At 38.3% G+C, this 20,680-nt stretch overlaps 1 protein-coding gene across 1 annotated transcript in view; it reads left to right on the forward strand.

Annotated features, from left to right (window-relative positions):
- The first annotated feature begins 295 nt into the window (after positions 1–295).
- The window catches only part of slc18a2 (solute carrier family 18 member 2), a 30,318-nt gene continuing 9,933 nt past the window's right edge, over positions 296–20,680 (forward strand). Inside the window, exons 1-10 of the mRNA XM_046402023.1 lie at positions 296–469; positions 2,374–2,701; positions 7,234–7,292; positions 7,385–7,468; positions 10,424–10,516; positions 10,795–10,884; positions 10,967–11,010; positions 12,270–12,330; positions 14,477–14,572; positions 19,647–19,725. Of these exons, the coding sequence (XP_046257979.1) occupies positions 337–469; positions 2,374–2,701; positions 7,234–7,292; positions 7,385–7,468; positions 10,424–10,516; positions 10,795–10,884; positions 10,967–11,010; positions 12,270–12,330; positions 14,477–14,572; positions 19,647–19,725 (1,067 nt within the window). The 5' untranslated portion in view covers positions 296–336. The remainder of the gene's footprint in view (positions 470–2,373; positions 2,702–7,233; positions 7,293–7,384; positions 7,469–10,423; positions 10,517–10,794; positions 10,885–10,966; positions 11,011–12,269; positions 12,331–14,476; positions 14,573–19,646; positions 19,726–20,680) is intronic.

The following is a 20,680-nucleotide window of genomic DNA, read 5'->3' on the forward strand; positions in this document are numbered from 1 at the left end:
GTGGTCCTAAATGTTTGAAGGTACAGTAGGTGTGACAGGAACCTGCACGGAAAGGTTGAATGACGTCAGCAGTGGTGCGGTCAGTAGAAAGGCAGCTTCTCCTTCTCCCAGCACTCTGCTGCTGCTGCTGCTGCTGCTGTTGGCCCTTGTGCACTCCAGGTAAGATTTCTACACTGAAGCCCTCACTTCCACGCATTATTTCTGACTCTTCAACTGTTTCCTATAGACCCCGAAGATTTTTTTTTTTTTTTGTCTAAGCTACTGACCCACCACGGCCACTTGTCTTTGTCCAGGAGGACTGTTTTGTGTTGTCTTGCTCTTTTCGGGACTAACACCATGGGAAGATTAGATGCGCTTCGGCAGCTTAATTTGTTGAAATGGCTCAGAGAGGAGAGACAGTCGAGGAAACTGATTCTCTTCATTGTTTTCGTCGCCCTGCTCCTGGATAACATGCTGCTTACTGTAGTCGGTAGGTGTTTTGCTCTCCTTTTACATCTTTACAAAGTTGCTTTTCTTCCCTTTTTGTCTGCATAGCAGGTAGTCTAATTCATCATGTCAGTTCACATCCGGCAGATCCAGCTGATTTTTATGTTATTCCAGCGGAGCCTGTCTGCGTAACACTCTGATCTCTGTGGACTAAACCTTCAGGTGTCCGCATCGAATCCGAATCTGTGCCACAATTAGTCGACTGGAAACATATAATGATGTGTTCAGTGCGCAGTGCAAATGGCAGGTCACCAAATTAGAACGTTCTTGATGGACTTTTTCATTTATTAGATTTAGATTTTTCAAATCTAATAATATAACATTGACCCCCCATTAGAATGGCGGATCGGATGAGAGTTTAGGTCATTTATTAACGTTTGCACAGAGATATTAAAAATCCTTTAATATGCTACTATATTCTAATGCTAACACTTAAGTAAAATCAGTATTTTCTGAAACTCAGTCTGGAGTCTACCATCTATCATCACCCCACACCATAAAACAACAGGTGTTTTAATCCAACAACAATACTTCAAAACATCTTTAATCATTTTTTTAAATACCTCTGAAAACGCATCAAACGCCTTCATCTAAAACGAAAAGTTTGCCAGACACCCATTAATTAATTGTATTAAGGGATGTATTGTATTAATTGTATTTGAAGGGATACATGAGTTTCCCTTTCATTTAAATATCAACTTAAGGTATTTTTTTGATTAGGGATTTTGGTTATCATTTGGGTTGTGAAAATATTTCAGGTACAAATTAAAGATAAGGATGTCTCAAATTTGCTAATGATAATCCAGCTAATTGATTGACTGGAATATATTGATAAGCTTTCAAAAGATTATCTGCACAGAATTCCTTGCTCCATTAAAATAACTCAGTATTTAATTATTCATTCATCAGTTATTCCTTTTAAAATGTTTTCCATCATTATTAATGGGTAAATTAATAGCATTTCAATTTGCAAAATGAATGGTCTCTGTTTTCTTTACTATGAGAGGAGCTGCTAACTGAGACTGTTTTCTTATAGGCACATATTGTCAGAGTGTGTTGCATCTGTTATGCACTCAGGTAGGAAGTCTTTGCTGGATCACATAGAACACATAGAACATACAACACACTGCCAATCACTGCACAGCCGTGCTACCCATGGATCCCCAGCTTTCTGGCTGCCAGAGCAGACTGTCTTTCTCTGACAGAGACCAGATCCTGAATTAAGGCTGTGTAAACCATTAATATAAAAAAGACCTTCATGTAGAATTATTAAAAACAAAGCAAGAACTAAATCATTAAATATAACCTATAAAGAGGAAATAAGGGTGGTTTCTTATACGCAGCCTTTAAAATATAACCCACATCAGTATTCAGTTTTGTGAATCATACATAATATGCAGTATTACAGTTATTTATTTAAATATTATTTAAACTTTTTTTAAAACTTTTTTTTTCCTTAAGTGATTAATTACAACCAGAACACATTTGTTTGACTTTGGCTGTTTTTGTTTTGTTTTTTTGTGACATAAACCACAACCTGCCTGGTTTAAATCCAATTCAGGACCGTTGTTGTCCAGTCCACATAAAAACTCCATAATAAAGCCCAAAATACCTCAAAAATTCTAATTAAAAAATGTGAGCTTTTCAGACTAATACTGAAACATTCTGGTACAAAGCGCAGAATGATCATCCTAAATGATGCCACTGCTTCCAACACTTAACTAAAGCTGTACGTTGTGTACAAAAAAGAAATAAACCCTCCACGTCCTCTGCTGACATGTGTTTCAGCGACATGCCAGCTTGCTAGCAACATGCCAGTGAGCATCAGTCAGTGGTTGTGAGATATTTCATTGTATCAATCTCCTCTTGCCTCTTTATGTCTGCCAGTTCCCATCATTCCCAGCTACCTGTACAACCTGGATGAGTCCACAGATGTAGTGCTGCAGAACAACACCCTGTCTCAGCAGGGTCCTCCAGGAGCTTTCCACAGCATTGTGTCCTTATATGACAACACCGTGAGGTCTTTGAGCTCCAACGCCACAGTCAGGTCTACGCCTACCACCCCCACTATTACAGAGCTGCCACAGAACTCCTCCAAGTGCCCCCAGTCCAACAGCAAGCTGCTCAATGAGAATGTTAAAGTGGGAATGCTGTTTGCCTCCAAAGCCACTGTGCAGCTGATTACCAACCCTTTCATAGGGCCGCTCACAAACAGGTAGGATTTTTTAGTTATCTCTTTTGTGAGGAATTGCTATGTGTAGTATTCACACCTGGGAGAGTTAGGTCGTTTACCATCTTCACAGGACACCTAGAACATACCTTTTGCTTTTGCAATAACGTGCTTCAACATTTTAAAAATGTTAAAAATTTTCTTCTAGCATATAAATCAGTTTACATTCTAATTTTTTAAGTCACAGCCTACACACAGAGGACAACATAAGAATAGATAACAGCACTGAATTGTGATGTAACTGTCCATCTTGGGCAGTATGGTGGTGCAGTGGCTAGCACTGTCGCCTCATAGCAAGAGGGTTCTGGGTTCGAATCCCGGTCTGGGCCCTTCTATGTGGAGTTTGCATGTTCTTCCTGTGCCTGCGTGGGTTTTCTCCTCTTCCCGATCCCAAAAACATGCACATTAGGTTAATTGGCTACTCTACATTGTCCCTAGGTGTGCATGTGTGAGGGTGTGGTTGTTTGTCTTTGTGTGTCAGCCCCGTCTGGCCCCCGCCTCTCGCCCGTAGTCAGCTGGGATAGGCTCCAGCTCGCCTTGCAACCCTGATGGATAAGCGGTATAGAAAATGAATGAATGAATGTCCATCTTGTTTTCCCCTCTACACACCATTAGATATATTCAGTATATACACTCAGATATTCAGTTCACCATCACATAAGTCAAAGTAGAAGCAGCAAATTCTAAATTTTGAGGCTTGGAATTTTTTCTTGAAAAAAAATAGTTTCAGATTGTACATCTGCCAGTTGATTAATCAACCAAACATTTAGCTCTATATTCCATCAAATCACATGCAATTTAAACATAAATACCAAAAACAAATCTGTTAAAAAGTAAAGTAATGTTTTTAGGGGGAATAAACATAGATTCATGCATAGCCGCACTTTGAATTAAGAATGGTTCAAATGCATGTTGTCATCGTCATGAATGTTAAAGATGCGGTAGCAACAAACTTGCAATCAGTTGTGCAGCCTGCAGTGCTAAGTCTTTCAGCTTCTTTGTCCTTATGTCATTGTTTTGATTATCTTAGCTAGCAAACTCACTGATTTTGCTATTTCAGTGAAAGAACTTTTATAAACCCACTGTACAGTACCTACTATATGTTATTGTTTCCCAACTGTTGACTTCAACAGCTTTGTAAGATATATGCTAGCTGTTGTGTGCTTGTTTCACTGCAGAAAATGTGTTGATACAAATTTAATGTGCCTGCGAATTAACAAGACATCAGTCAGATTAATTTGACTATTTTAACACCATAATTCAAACACAAAGAAGTCTAACAATCTGAGTGAGTAACATTGAATTTGTGTTTAAAAATGAAAAAAACAACACAAATGCAGCTTTTTTTCATGAGTCTGATCATTTTCTACACAGGTGTTTTAAGAAGTCTGAACATTTGTGCATGATGATGATGGGTGAAAACTGCCTGATATAATATATATATATATCTACATAACTACATGTCAAAAACCTCAGTGTTTCATCTTGCTCGTTTTGTTTTGTTTTTGATTATGCGTATACTTCACATTTTCAGTCACCTACATCATGTTCTTTCCTACTGGTTTCTTCACAGTGCATAACAAATACACTGTCTCTTCAGTATGTCACTTCAATGTATCCATGCGAGGAACATATTTAGAACGATGGTTTGATCTGTCATTTGATCCAACTCCAACAACACTGGACAGGAAATGATTTCATTTAAAGAAGAATGACAAAGGACAGAGCAAGATTATCACAGTATGGCATGTTTCTTTTCAGGCGACACAAGCTTCCTGCTAGTCCAGTATGCAACGTGGTTCAAATTTTCCAGCCAGCCAAAGATCAATACATAATAATATTTAAGGCAACATCCAACTCATATTGAAAAGAAAGACCAGCAACAGACTCATTTCATGTACAGTAGGAGAATCAAATGCTGCATATGTCAGGTTAATGTAGTTTTGAGGGCGTAATGTCAACTGCATCAGATCTAATTCAAGTGAGTTAAATGGAGCACAATTCCTGATTGTCAGAATCAGAATCAGAATCAGAATCAGAAGCCTTTATTGTCATTGTACAATGAATTTGTAACAGCCTTGAAGTGGTGTTATTCTAAATCTAAATTTAAATATATATAAATTGTCAAGATAAAATAAGAATAAAATAAAATAAGGTGCAAATAAGTAGAAAAATAGTGCAAAACAGAGCTTAATATGAATATAAATAATGCCTATGGATGGATGCAGAGCTGTATTGCACATTGCCGTAGTGCACACATGTCAGGTCAGAGTGGTGTGTGGTTAGTGTATGTGTGTGTTCAGTATGGTGACTGCTTGTGGAAAAAAGCTGTTCCTGAGTGTGTTTGTCCTGGTTCTGATGGACCTGTATCTCCAGCCAGAGGGCAGCAGGTCAAACAGAGGGAAGGCAGGATGGGTGTGTTGTGTGTTTGAAAGTGTGTGCATAGTTAATGTAATGTTATCAGTTCATTTTTACATATAGAAAAGGTCCGAGCCAGTGTTTTAAGTCTGAGCCCCTTCCTGAACTCTTAACACTACTGAAGGTGAAAAATTATTGTAGTCTCAAAAATGAATTAGAGTCAATAACTGTGCTGGAGACAGTGGGAATTTGAAGTAGTAGAGTTTTACACAAAGACTGAAAACAGATCAGCCGTGCGTCCCATTTTATACGAAACTGACGTCTTGGAGAAACTGCTGACTTGCAAATTTCCTCTATCCATATAAGTCATGGTGTGCGCCTGATACCCATGTGTGGAGTTGTCATGCACTGGGCACGCACATATAGCATCCAATGGTATCAGACTAGGCGTGTTATACCTTATATAGATTTTATTTATGTATAATTTGAGTTGTATACTGATGTCACAAGGTGGGCCAGCTGCAGCTCGGTCAACTCTCGGTCATATCTTGGTCAAAGCTATCATGCACATGCCCCATTGAGTCACCAGTTTCTCAGAGAGGCTGCAGTAACAGTAACCTACCTCACTGTTATTCTTTTATATATGTAACATATTGACTAAATAAGGTAATATCTAAAATATTGAGTATAAAAGGTGGTACATGATACGTGTTGGAATGTAATGTACCATAGAGTAAATTTTTGGAGTACATGTTAATACAGTTCATAATGTAAAGCTTTATTACTGAATACATTCTGGGATGTTCAGGATATTGAGTACATTACCAAATACGTTCCAATATAGCTTATGATGACACAGTGTTGTATTGCGTAGTAATATAGTAATAATATTGGAATATAGTAAGTATATTAAAATCTACCACTACGTTGCCTTTACTAGATCTAATTTTTGAATGAAGGCTTGACAATAGGGCATACAATCAACTTAATGAATGTTGTATTCTACTAAGGCTGTGCTGCTGACCATCCCGGTTCACTATGACTGTTACATAGATGATTGATGGAATTGTTTTTCTTGTGACAAGACAACATTTTCTGACTAGTTCACTGGTGGCTGCACATTGTAAAGCTGTATTAATCTATAATTTTATATTAACAGTGGGTTAATTGAATATATGAAAGTTGTTGCTTGTAGTGATAAGCTCATAGAGAACCAGATGGGTACATAGAGAGTACAGACCTATGCCAAGGCACTCTTCTGTATATGCAAATCTGCAAGTGCAAGTGTATTTATTACAGACAATTCACACTTGGTTATGAGTAAGAGTATAATTAGTCATATGATATGTGCATATTTACATTTCCATAGCCGCAAGTTAGTTTGAGAAAAAAAGGGTGTTGTTACAGTAGTGACGATGTCAGTTCAGTTCAATTCAATTTATTTATGTAGCACCAATTCACAACAAATGTTATCTCATGACACTCATGAGAGAGAGATGAGCACTCACGTATGGTGTAATTGAGGCAAAAAACACAGTCCCATCACTGGTTCTTAGTCACCTTCTCTCTTAACAGAGGACAGTATAAGGCAAGTCAAGCATGTCAGGTATCTACAAGAGAATAAAACAATACTGATGTGCATGGCAGCTTTTAGCCTTTTAATGAAAAGATGTTGTCATCCTCTTCTAATGTTCTGGTTAAAATGCCAGGCTGACTCTTGTAACAGGCAAGAATGTGTCATGCAAATGCATAAGTTCCACCACTGCTTTTGTGTTTATGGTGTCACACCACACTTCTTGTCATGCAATTTATTTTCATTGCGTTGGATTTCAGGCGATGAATTCACACGACTGCCATTTTGATGTATCACACAGAGTTGGAGAATATCTACTGCACCCCTAATATCTGTCCTGGGATTTGACTCATGTTGTTATGCATGTTCATAACAATATAATCCCTTTGTGTCTGAAGCATTTTTCATTTCCATCACCAGCAGTCCTTTGCAATTATTTCCTTTTAGATGTCACTGAAACAATATGCTGAGAACAATGCATTTTAGCTGAAATGAAGCCTTTTATTTCATACTTATTTGGATCTCAATCTAATGACACACTTACTGTATAATAATGTCTGCATTTTTTGTCTTTTTGTCCCTTTAGAATAGGATACCAACTTCCCATATTCGCTGGCTTCTGTATCATGTTTATCTCTACCATCAGTAAGTTCAGCCAATGCGTCTTCATTGTCAGAAATTCAGAATGCTTGCATCATGTCTGATGTTTCTTTGTCCATATTTCTGCTTTTGTGAAGTGTTTGCCTTCTCATCGAGCTACGCTCTGCTGTTTCTGGCCAGATCCCTTCAAGGTGTGGGCTCGTCCTGCTCATCTGTGGCTGGTAAGACCTCGTTCTTTATGTTGTGATGTGGTGCTCATACCCAGTCAGTGTATTCAACTATTCACTATTCAGCTCCTCTGAATACATTAACATAAATTTACAATAGACATTGAATGAGTACTATCTGTTGTGTGACAGACTGAGCCTGTTCATTTAAATTAGTGCTGCATTATGACTTGTTTAAAATTTGCCTGCCTTTTTTAAAGTGCCTGTCACAAGGTATTATGTTATAACACTGAATTATTAAAAAACTTGAAAAAAATACAATAAATTTTTCTTACATAAACAGCACTTTGTGAACTGAAATATAAACACAATATGTACTAAATTTCCTAGCATTTTGTGATAAATGATTACATATTGTGATGGTTATTACAAAAAGCACTTTGTTTTGATGAAAATGTAATAATATGGCTTCACCTCACAAATGAATGGGCAAAAACTCCAACATCTTGTGGAAAGCCTTCCCAGAAGAGTGAAAGCTGTTACAGCTGCACATCTCTCTATGTATTTAGAATGCAATATCATTAAAGTCCCTGTGGGTGTAACGGTCAGGTGCTCCAATACATTTGTATATATAGTGTAAAAACATGAATTCCTGGATTTTTTGTACAGGTAATGATGTGGTAATCCTATGTTTGAGAATAAAAGGTTACAAATGCAGAACAATGTTTCACCAGCTTTGGCTCTGGGACAGTGGACACTATAAGTAGTTTACTCCCAGTTGGCCTGACAGGCTTGGCTGGCGGGTACTCCTTAAACATGCCTGTAATGTATTTTGATCTCTTTATTGATTCATAAACAAATAATAATCCCTTAAATTCACTTCTGTGACTGATACAACGCCAATTTAATAATTTGAGGGTGATATGGTCTGGTCTGTGGCGTTTTGGTCAGTTGAATTGCTCAAGAATTCTAGCAACTGCTTTTGGTCTTTTGTGGAATCCTGTCAAAAGACCACTGCAGTAGCCAACTGTGAAATAAAAACATTTTGGCTTGGGAATACGTTATATCTGTCTATTTGTCTATATCTGCTTTGGACGTGAAGTCCCTGAATCTGACTATATTTACAAGATGATAAAAAGATTATCGTCTTATTGCTTTATGAAGTCAGACTAAAATCCAAGTCAACTATAAGGTCATGAGTAAGGGAGCCATCACAGGTCATGGTGGTGTAGTTTAATGTTTTGGAAGTGTAATTTATCTTAATTGTTAAAAACATAACATGTAAAGATGAAGACATCCATTTGACTGGATACTACATAATTAGCTTTATTACATTTTGTTTAGATTAAGCCCTCATTTTGTAGTAATACTTTATTGCAAATGTGAAGAAATGTGTTACATATTGTGTTCAGTCTGTACAAACACAAGCACCAGGTGATGTCATACATAATGTTGTTTGCACATATATTTAAAGTAAAATTAAAATCTGCTAGAGGGAAAAGATCAAATGAACTGTTTAAATATTTACAAGATCAAATGAAGATATTTTACATATATTTACATATTTTAAACTTGTCTCTTGGTAGAGTGCTAAGTGCTAAATAAACCACTAACTATTAAAACACAATGTTGTTCAGCAAAATGCAAGCTGTGGTTCTTTAAATGCACAAAAAGCCCCAGAAGACAATTGTTCGTGCTGAAAAGTGAAGGATAACATCAGGTTTCTCACAGCCTGAGGAAAGAAGCTGCTCTGTAGCCTGGTGCTACAGCAGCAGAGACTTCTGTGTCCTTAACCAGTTAGCGAAGTGAACAGGTTTTGAGGTGGGTGTTGCCTTTTAGTGTCCTTTGGGCACTGGGTAGGCACCTCACCTCACTGATACCGCTGATTTTTTTATTGCTGATATGAACATTCTTGTGGAGAGGAGTAGAGATGGCATCCTATGTGGATCTATTGGTTCTCAATTGGAATTGGTGATAGTGCAGACTGGCTGGGATGTTGTTTTTGCTGGAGAACAAGTTGTTCACTTCATTAGAATGGAGGTGAGTGCCATAGGGTGGTAGCTGCTTAGATTAGATGTGCACTTTTTTGGTAGAGGGAAAATGGTGGCTGTCTTGAAGCAGGTGGGAACAATCTACTATACACAGAACCACTATAGTTTCATCTGTGCACACTTTTTAACTGTTGATTTGACATTTAGCAGAAAGCTGGCAGGAGAAGCAGGGAAATATTATCTGACTGACCAAAATGAGGATGGGGATCACTTTGTAGCTGCCAGGAAAGTTTATATAAACATGGTATGTGGCTCAGGGTATTTTCCCCTCTAACAGGGATGTGGATATTTTTCAATTCAGTTCAATTCAGTTTATTTATATTGCGCCAATTCACAACAAAAGTTTTCTCATGACACTTTCCAATTAGAGCAGGTCTGCACCAAACTCTTTAATTAAATTGTAAATTGAGAGAGCCCAACATTCCCCCTTGAGCAAGCACTTGGCGACAGTGGTGAGGAAAAACTTTTAGAAGGCAGAAACCTCGGAGCAGACCCCGGCTCAAGATGGACGGCCATCTGCCTTGACCGGTTGGGTTGAGAGAGAGAGAGGGAGAGAGAGAGAGAGAGAGAGAGAGAGAGAGAGAGAGACAGATAGACAGACAGACAAGGAGAGGATATGTTAGTGGAAATTATGTAAAACAGGTATGAGGTCTGTTTGATTAAGATTACCAACCACAGTAAAAATACCAGTTGTTCAGTTGTTTTTGTCATGTGACTACTTGTTGTATACACAGAGTCAGCCTTCCCTCCTTACTATAGTCTAGTGTTCTGTACATGGTACTGAGTGCAAGTGATTTGAGATTAATGTAACTGATTAACCAAGACTGCACAACAGAACTTGATGTGAGTGGTTGTGATGGAGCCAGGTCTTTACACAGATGTGGAATTACTGTATTTGATTGTTTTTTGCACATCTGCACGAACAAGTGGTTTTTCTATTGAATCTGTGTGTTTTCAGGGATGGGAATGCTTGCCAGTGTGTACACAGATGATGAAGAGAGAGGTCACGCTATTGGGATTGCCCTGGGAGGTCTGGCATTGGGTGTATTGGGTATGTATGGATACATACAGCACATATGTAGAAGAACAGGAGAAAAAAGGTATTGATTAAAAATGTTAGCTTCCACCTATTTGCATAAATACCTAATCAAAACAATTTTAATATACAAATGACGAAGGTATTCCATAGCTTTAAGCAAATATCTCATTTTATAACATGGCAAGCTTTTCAGAACAAACCTGACATAACTTTTGCAATGTAAGCAGCCTTATGGGGCAAAAGGGAAAATTAACTGTAATGATTACAGTTGATCTCTGTGTCCTCCACAGTTGGACCCCCATTCGGCAGTGTGATGTATGACTATGTCGGGAAGACTGCTCCTTTCCTTATTCTGGCTTTTCTTGCTGTGTTTGATGGAGGTACAGTTTCGCTGTTTCACAAATAGGATCTAGTGTTTCAGATAACGAAGGCTTACATTTGACTTACATTGTGCCTTCCCAGCTCTGCAGCTCGTTGTTCTTCAGCCCACTAAGGTGGAACCAGAGGTGAGTTTGTTTGCCTTCATAATTAATTTCCTGAATGTTTTCTCACTTCATTAAGGTGACCTTTACAGCAGCACAACATTTGAAAGAAATTTTTACAGCATTTTTTTTCTTAATTGTATAGTAAATACAAGATGTATAGAGAGAAATAGTTAAGGTGGATGACATGCATCAAAGCATGCATATCTTTTAGTAAATGGTCGCATAGTGAATTTTCACTTGTTTAGCATGTATTTACTGATATCTATGCTATCTCTTATTTTACCTCCAGTGGCTTTTTTATGTGAGAACCATACATCTATTCTATTGTTTTATAAAACATTAGTGAAAACTGCAATTTGAACATGTAAATGTCTGTATTTGTGATAGAAAGACAGTTGGGGCAGGTAATTGTCTGGGGCCATTATAGACTTAGAGAGAGTGAAATGGGCTTGACAGTGGCTTCAGTGAACTCATTTTTAACACTTATTAATGACTCTTTAAAGAGAGAAAGAATACTGTGTTTATTCTTTACAGGGTGACACATGATCTAATAAATATGTGATGAAAATAACCGAGCAGAACTGCTAATGCAAAGAATGATGACATGAAAATCTGTTTCTGGTTGTTAGCAGCTTCTTTCACCTTTTAAGAATCTTTTATCTCAGGCATTCTAATACTGGCCGGGGCTCTGCTCAGACACTTCCTTAGAGGTCTAAGTCTCTAGTGGTCCTTAGAGACGTGCAGTAAGACACAGTAGTTCTTTTCAAACCACATTAGGCTCACATGGTTTTATTCTGCTTGCATTGAGCAGGAAGTCTGATTCTCAGTTTCATATCTGTAATGTGCTTGATTTTTCATTTGCAACAAATGACATGATAATCCTTTAAGGACGTTTGACTTTGATTTTAGAAATGTTCCGGGGGGTTGCATCTGTCTACAGAATACAAAACTGACCAGTACATAAAAGCAGTACTGTAAGCTAGTTCCGATTCATTTATTCCCATTCATTCATTATCATTACATAGCTGCTTACCAGAAAAGATTGATATTGTGACTGGACAGTTTATGTCTTTGACCAAATTACTATATTAAATATTCTAGATATTTTCTATAATTGAATGCCATCAGTGCTATGACACCCAAAGCATAGATCGATTCTGAAAGGTTATATTTCACTAAGAACACATACTACACGTACAAAAGAAGCTTTAGTTGAGCTACAGTATATGCTGATTTGCATTTGACATGGACATTTGTTACTGTGCCTTTGTCCTTCACAGAGTCAGAAGGGGACTCCATTGTTGACACTGATGAAGGACCCATACATTCTAATCGCAGCTGGTAAGAAAATAATATCAGCACATGTCAAAGTCTTTCCCCTCTGAAGAAGCTTCTGTGGGATATTGCCTTTGGGGAAAAAAAGACACAGAGAAATTTACTCAGATATTGCTTTTTGTGTGGCAGATGTTATGGCTAAACACAAAGCCTACAACTGATTTGCTGGTTCCAGAGCAGAAATATAACTCGAAATTGTGTTGTGAAATGAGTGCTGCATGTGAGAGAGACACAGACAAAACAAAAAGGGTTTTAGAAACAGTATATGGCCATGCTGGCTATCCAGTGGAACCCCTCCTTATCACTGTTCAGATGTTTGGAAGTTCAATAACAGCTATTTGTGCTGGAAGACAAACTACTGGGCAAAAAAGGCAGCCACAGCAGTTATTTTTATTATTTGCAGCAGGTTCTTCTTAAAGTGAGACCACAAATGATGTAAATCATTCCATGATCACAGAATCATCACTAGCACGAAATGATCATGTCCACCTATTCAAAGCTTACTCACCTGGTTACTGATTTTTAAACCAGTCCAGACTGACAGTCAGGGGTGGTTTGGGGACTTAGACATCCATGTCTGCTGCCCCGATGACCCTCTGGCCTTGGTGCTTAATGTCTGAGCTGCAATTTCTGTTTAACATAGTGTTCTCAGTATAAGATAAGATGAACTTTACTGATCCCGCAGTGGGGAAATTCACTAGTATGTTATCAATAGTCCTGTTCCCAACACACGATGTATCATTTTAACTCAACCAAATTTAATGCTGCCTTCAATTTTCCTGCTAGTTTGCTTGCTGTATAATTTTAAAAACATGTTTTCCTCCATCTTAAATTAAATCACTTCTGTAATAACCAAAACATGCAGTCACCTTTTAATGCTTTCGGTAAAGTAAAATATTTGGCTTCTGAAGCTAAAATGTTGCAAGGTGGAGTGTTAGTGAAAGGCAACAAAACTCACAGTTCAACTGGAACTTCTCAGGTTGCAAGAGGTCTTTTAAAATTTATAGAGGTACATATTTTGCTGTTCTACAGTAACTGACGATTTTCGGTCCATCCCAAGAATGGTGTTTAACATTATGAACTTCATCAGTGATCTGCTAACTTTTTTCACATAAGTAATGCCCTGAAGAAATTCAAACCAATTTTACCAAAACATAGGCTCTATAGAAGATAAGACAGAATTTGATGTCAGCAATGGTTTTGAGGCTTGGTATGTTTCGACACCCTTGGCTACTATCTTCATCAGAGCTTATTCGATTTTTGTTGGATGAGTTGTAGGGAAGACCCTTAGTAAGAACATGGAAAGGCTTATGACTTAACGTTATATGAGACTGTGTGTGATGGGGACGACTGTATGGCGTTGAGCTGACTGCATACGTGGTGTGATAAGAAGAATAAATGCTTGATGATGAACAGCCATCTGTAACTAGTGTTTCTCCTCATTTGCCTCCTTTGACCAGCCAGTTAACAGGACATAGTACTGGGTTCAGCATCTCAACCTCTAGTGTGCAAACTTTCCTGTGGGTTTGGATGTTAAACCACCTGTTGTTAGAGAGACAAACAACCACTCTTCTTGCCTGAGTAAATGGTTCAGACTGTATGATGAAAAAAATGATAGATTGACTTCAGAATCAAGGTTGGTCTAAAGGCCTGATAATACAGGCATCCCTGAAAAATGATTGCACGAGGTAACTGGCATGCAGTAAATCCATTTTATTCCGAATGGTATGGTGTGCCCATCTTGAATACACAAGGCCCTCCATCATCACTGAAAACTATGCAGTCCGTCATTTAAATATAAGAAATGTTGACTTGCTCTTGATAAATGATGGGTTAAAAATGAAAACCAGTGCAATGACATGGCTACTGTGATCTAACTTAGATTGCCCACATAAACTGTTTCTTCTCATCTTTATTTATCAGAACATAAATGAACAGAGATTTTGCTCCTCACAAGCAGGGTAATACAAATGTGTGTGACAGTGAAATTGCTGAAGTGTGAGCAAGCCTTCCCCACCATGTCAATTACTCTGAAAACGTAGTAACAAGGAGAGCTGGCAGTTGGCAATGGAAGAGTAAAAAATAAGAGCCAAAGAACAGAAATAGACCATAATTGTCACAGCTTTCACTTATCCTCAATCTTCCTCCCCAGGTGCCATTTGTTTTGGAAATATGGCCATTGCTATGATGGAGCCAACACTGCCAATCTGGATGATGGAGACCATGTGTGCCAGGAAATGGCAGCTAGGTACTCACAAAGCTCTGTACTCACGCAAAAATACACATCAGGCATATTGTATATGTCCTTGCAGCACAAAGCATTTGTAAAATTTTCAGTTCTTCAAAATGTACACACAAATAAGACACATAAAAACATACAAAATGTATGATACAGTGCCAATTAAAAATGCTTTCGTGTGTTAAGGCGCAGATACATACCCAGTGGTCACTTTGTTAGGTCCACTTGTACAATGTGATGGATACAACAGCCCTACCATAAATTCTATCTTTGAGAAACTGATTGTGCTCAGTTTTGTTTATGTTTATATTGATGTTTGTACTGGACTGATGTTTCTAATTTTTTTGTCATAAAAATTTACACAGACGCGAAACATGAGCGTGAAACGCATGAACGCTTTTCAAGCCCAGTCAGTAATTCTCTGCTGAACTGAGACGTGAGCTTTGACTCAGCCGTTCCAGCACTTTCACCCTGTCGCCTTTAAACCATTTCTCTGTAGCTTTCACTGTGTGCTTCAGGTCATTGTCTTGCTGGAAAGTAAATCCTCTCCGAAGTCGTAGTTCTCTTGCACACTGAATCAGGTTGTCCTCCAGGGTTTCGCAGTATTTTTCTGCATTCATTTTACCCTCTACCTTTACAGGCCTACCAGGGCCTGCAGCTGAGAAGCATGCTGCCACCACCATGCTACACAGAGGGGATGGTGTGTTTGTGGTGATGTGCAATGTTTTGCGTCTGCCAAACATAGCATCTAGTCTCACAGGCAAAAAAGCTCCAGGGGATATTCAGCGACTTGGAAATTTTATTTGTATCCATCCCCTGACTTATACTTTTCAATAACCTTTTCTCAGAAATGCCTGCAGTGTTCCTTTGTCTCTGTGGTGTAATTGTAGCCAGAAATACTGATTAACCAGGGACTGGACCTTCCAGAGATAGGTGATCTTTATCCTGTAGTCACTTAAAACACATTCACTGAAATCGTCTTGTGAGACGACTACCACCAGCTGACTGGGCCTCTGCTGAACGAGTACAGTCACTTAAAAGGGGTGAATATTTATAGGATCACTTATATTACATAATATATTTTTAATTAAGTGACATTACTTTGTCACTTTGACATTAAAGATTTTTAACTTTTTTTTCATTTATGTCAGAACTAAAAGCTGGGTTTAATTCTTGTTTTAATTTTTTTTTGTCCTGGAATTGGCACCTGTCAGGCAACCACAACATCCTTTTTCCACTTGCCTACAAGCGAGGTTGAAGCACAAAAGATAGTGCTGTCATGCTTGTTCATCTCATATCAATACCTTTTTTTTTGTTGATATAATTACATTTCAGCTGTTTTCTCACAAATAGTATACATCTAGAAAATGCAAATGACCTTCATCTCCAGTCAGGACTAATATTTGAGCACCTGAAGGCTTTATTAACTCACTTCTGTTGTTGATACTGTTGATTCTACAGTGTTTTTAAAATACTCTGATGATTCTAACTTACTCTCTGCTGACTGTCAGCAATGAATGTGTGTACCATTGTAATGCTGAATAGCCACATTATATGGACAAAAGCATTCAGGTGTGGTATGGGGGCTGTTTTTCCAGGTTTGGGCTGGGCCCCTTAAGTCCAGTGATGGGAAATCACGGCTTCAGCATACCAAGACATTTTGGACAAGTGCCTGACCTCACAAATGCTCTACTGCTTGAATAGGCAAAAGTTCCCACAGAAACACTCTTTCTGTGGAAGGCCTTTCCAGGAGAATGGAAGCTGTTATAGCTGCAAAGCTGTCTAAGTATTCAGAATGCAATCGCATTAAAATCCCTGTTGGTGTAATGGTCAGGTGTCCCAATACTTTTGTCTATATAGTGTAGTTGAATGGTGTGACAAAAAACCCTCTTAACATCAATACTGATAAAAGAGAGAAGATTATTTTTGACCTTCTACCTGATTGTCAGCTGAGTCAGTCTCTTCATACAAATACCTGGGTATTATGATAGATGGCATTCTGTCATGGTCCAGCAGCAGCTGTGAAACCAAACTATGTAATGCAATCCAAAATCGTGCACATACTATTGTCCGGCATGTGGTACACTTCTTTCAGGAAAACTCACAAGAGCAAATTCAGACTTGTTTAACAATATTTCCTCAGACTCTTCTTTTTTCAGCTCCACTCTGAACAAATGAACAGACCCTCCCACTCTGCTCTAAATTCAAACTTGAACATCCCTCTGGATTCCCTTTGCACAATCTGCTTTCTCATTTACAGCCATCAAACACTGAATGTGATTCCAGTTGATCTAAAACGTGCTCACATTTCCATTCTTTTACCCGTGGTGCAAAAAAAAGGAGATTAAAAAAGCAGTCATGCCAACATTAAATTGACTGTGATTCAGATTTTATTCTTAATGAATGATAATTTTATCACCGTCACTGGATGGATGAATGTGATGGTATGTAAATGTTGATGTGTGTTTGTAGATGTACCTGTATACTTATGTATCAGTGTTGTATGTAAGTAGATGTTTTTAGTTTCTGGTGACTGTGTCTTGTGTGTACCTGCCTGGGGACTGCAGATGGAACTTCTGGCATAAATAATCTTTTCTCACTTTGACATTAGTGCTTGGTCAATTCAATTCAGTTCAATTTATTTATATAGCTCCTTATACAATCAAAATTGTCTCTAGATACTTTACAGAGACACAAAGCCTGAACCCCCGAGCAAGCAGACAGTGGCAAGGAAAAACTCCCCTTTAACAGGAAGAAACCTTGAGCAGGACCCGACTCACAAGGGAGAACCATCCTGCTGATAGTCAGCTGGGTGAAGGGGGGAAGAAGAGGTAGACAGGACAGAGAGGATGAAAGAGAGAGAGAGAGAGAGAGAGAGAGAAACAATGGTCATGGTCCTTGCTCAAAAAAGACAACAAAGAAAAACAACAACAAAACAATAACAACAAAAAATGAAGATAAAGACAAATGTGAGCTGTATGGAGCTATTTTCTTGCTCCACAAACAAATAAAACATTTCAACTGGGCATCTGCAGCAGCAGCATCTCTGACAGTGTCAAAGCAACTTTCCAAAGAGGCGTTATGTGGCTAAATTATTTGTCACTTGAAAATATTAAAACTTTAAAAGGACACATAAGAATCCCACAATGACAATTACAGCAGCTTTGTCACCGTCACTGCTGGTGTTCTATACATGCTTTACATGCTACCTATCAAGCTGTGCTTAACCTCCTGGCTCATTTATATTGATTCATATAACCGCCTGCTGTTGCAGAGGTTGAAGTAGCCTACTCGTGACATTTGTGAAAAAATCCCTGAAAAGATTGTGGCAAACGTTCGGTGATTCTGATATTTTCTTTCTGAGCTTTATTTAACAGGGTGGAGATGCCTTAAAGGCAACATATATATCAGAATGCTGTTGATTTCAGAGTAGCATTTAGTTCAAACTCCCCTATGAAAGTGATTGGAAAATGTAACACTCTGAGTGCCATGCTCTGCAGTTGGATGCTTGACTTCCTCACAAACAGGCCTCAGACAGTTTGGATTAGTGGTTAAACTCCTCCACTCTAGAGCTGAACACCGGAGCCCATTATGCTCTATCCTCAGCCCCCTCCTGTTCTCAGAAGAACTCTGTCGTGAAGTATGTGACAACACCACCATCACAGGCCAGATTACAAACAATGTTAAGAGTTCATATCGGAAGGAAATCAGCAGTCTTGCAGACTGGTGCACAGACAACAACTTATTGCTCAGTTTCAACAAAACTGGGAGGGTTATTAGTGATTTTAGAAAAAAAGAAAGCAAAGACTCACACCCATGTCTACATCAGAGGAGCTGAGGGAGAGCAGGTGAACAGTTTGAGCTTCCTAGAAATCAACATCACAGAGAACCTGTCATGGACATAACACATGTCCACCCTGGTAAAGAAAGCTCCAAAAAGTTTCATTAATTTAAGGAAAATGATTTGAAATTGAGTTGAATTTGAAGTTGAAATTTCAATTTTGAACTATGAAAAATACAACACTGTACTCGAACTAAAAATAAGTGTAGGAAAAGTTTCCTCAGCCTTCTTTGTTATGCTGTCACATGATTCCATGCACCTCTAAGCTTATGCCATGTCCCCCATGCCAGATCCGGTCCAAACGTTTCAAAATAAAAAAAATGAGACCTGAAAGTGAAAAAAAGATCTGAAAGCAAAAAAAAAAAAAAAAAAATCTAAAACTGATTTTTAGTTTGAGTACAATGTTGTATTTTTCACATTTCAAAATCGAAATTTCAACTTTCAATTTCAAATCCCTTTTTTAAAATAATGAAACTTTTGGCCCTGATTAACCTCCGTACAGCTCTGCCTTGGGTGATAAAGAACAGGACATTATGAGTACTTCTACACAGCCCCAGTGATATTGGTCAGGTGACGTCCCCGGTGTCGGATGCTCTTTTTTCCTCAGGCTGTGAGACTCTTGAACTGATCCTCCACATTCTACAGTAAAATATAGTATTGTTTTTTATGACTTATTATTTATTTATCCATTAATAGAATTTTCTTTTTGTGGGTAGAATATGAAGTTGCATACAAGGCCTATAACTAGCATTTTGTTGCACAACCCTGTAAAATAATAAATAAATGAACCTTGTATCTTGACAGCTCCAATATATACAGCTCATGCAAACTGATATCCTGAGGGCCAATGATCTAAGTGATTACCAGTTTTGCAAAATATCATCATTGGTCCACATTTTCCCTCGTCTACATGAGCACACTATTTATTTTGTGACTTATTTTATTCAAAAGTGTCACTTTTGCTAGCTACTTTATATACAGAGGTGTCCTGCAGTCTTTGATGTTATTAGTTTGTTCCTCCAGTCTGTTGTATATGAAGTCTAAGTCAGATTAAAAAAAAGGGGCGGGAAAATGAGTGGGGAACAGGATATTAGAGTGTCATATGCTGGCAGGTAGAAGGCACAAGATTTCATTACAGACAATTTAAGATGTACAGCAGCTCTGTGATGAGACACTGATAGAGATCTACTTATCTTGGAAAACTGCCCACACCTTCACTCTCTCTGTCTGTCTGTGGTCCAGGCGTCGCCTTCTTACCAGCGTCCATCTCATACCTTATTGGAACCAACATCTTTGGCACGTTGGCACACAAGATGGGGAGGTAGGGAGGAAAATTATCCTTATCTGCTCTCTGTCTCTCTCCCACTGTGATGTGATATCTGCTTCCGCTCCTTGAAATGAGTTTTCAGTGTTTTTTAGGGTTTGTGAGGCTGCCTTTATTGAAGCCTGGATAATACAGAGCATCCATAATTTCTGTGTGTACATGTCTACCAGTGAAATGATATCTGGGTTTGTCCATTCAAAATGTTCTTTAGTTGTTGAGTATTGCCAATAATATTTTCAGGATCAATCAGATATTGATCCTCGTTAATGTTAAAACAGGATTTTTTAATTTTCCAACAGACCATATTAAACTACTGGTATACTAGTGCTTCTTATGCTACTGCCACTTCAAACCACGTCCACGGATTTGGTGTTACTTACTCATGTTTGTGCCACTTCTGCCATCTCTATTCCTATTGCCAGTGTAACCATTGTCACTACTACTATTACTGCTTTATCTTTTATTTTATTTTAAGTTCAGTATCACATGGAATGTAGTACAAATTTAAAGCAATTCACATTTTTACATCAGTTCTATCTATTTAGATTAGGTCCAGTGAAGGGAAATCTTAATGCTTCAGCATACCAAGACATTTTGGACAATGCTATGCTTCCAACTTTGTGGCAACACTTCTGGGAAGGCCCTTTTCTATTCCACCATGACACTGCCCAAATACACAAAGCAAGGTCCATAATGACATGATTGGATGAGTTTGGTGTGGAATAACTTGACTGGCCCATCCTGACCTCAACCTCATCAAACAAATTTGGGATGAACTGAAACAGAGACTGCAAGCCAGGGCTTTCTGTCCAACATCAGTGTCTGACCTCACAAATGCTCTACTGCATGGATCAATGAATGAAACACTCCAAAATCTTGTGGAAAGCCTCTAGATTAGTGGAAGCTGTTGTAGATGCAAATGGGGGGAATCAACATCACATTAATGTCTATG

Source organism: Scatophagus argus, chromosome 10 (genome assembly GCF_020382885.2).
Source record: "Scatophagus argus isolate fScaArg1 chromosome 10, fScaArg1.pri, whole genome shotgun sequence".
Taxonomy (NCBI): domain Eukaryota; kingdom Metazoa; phylum Chordata; class Actinopteri; family Scatophagidae; genus Scatophagus; species Scatophagus argus.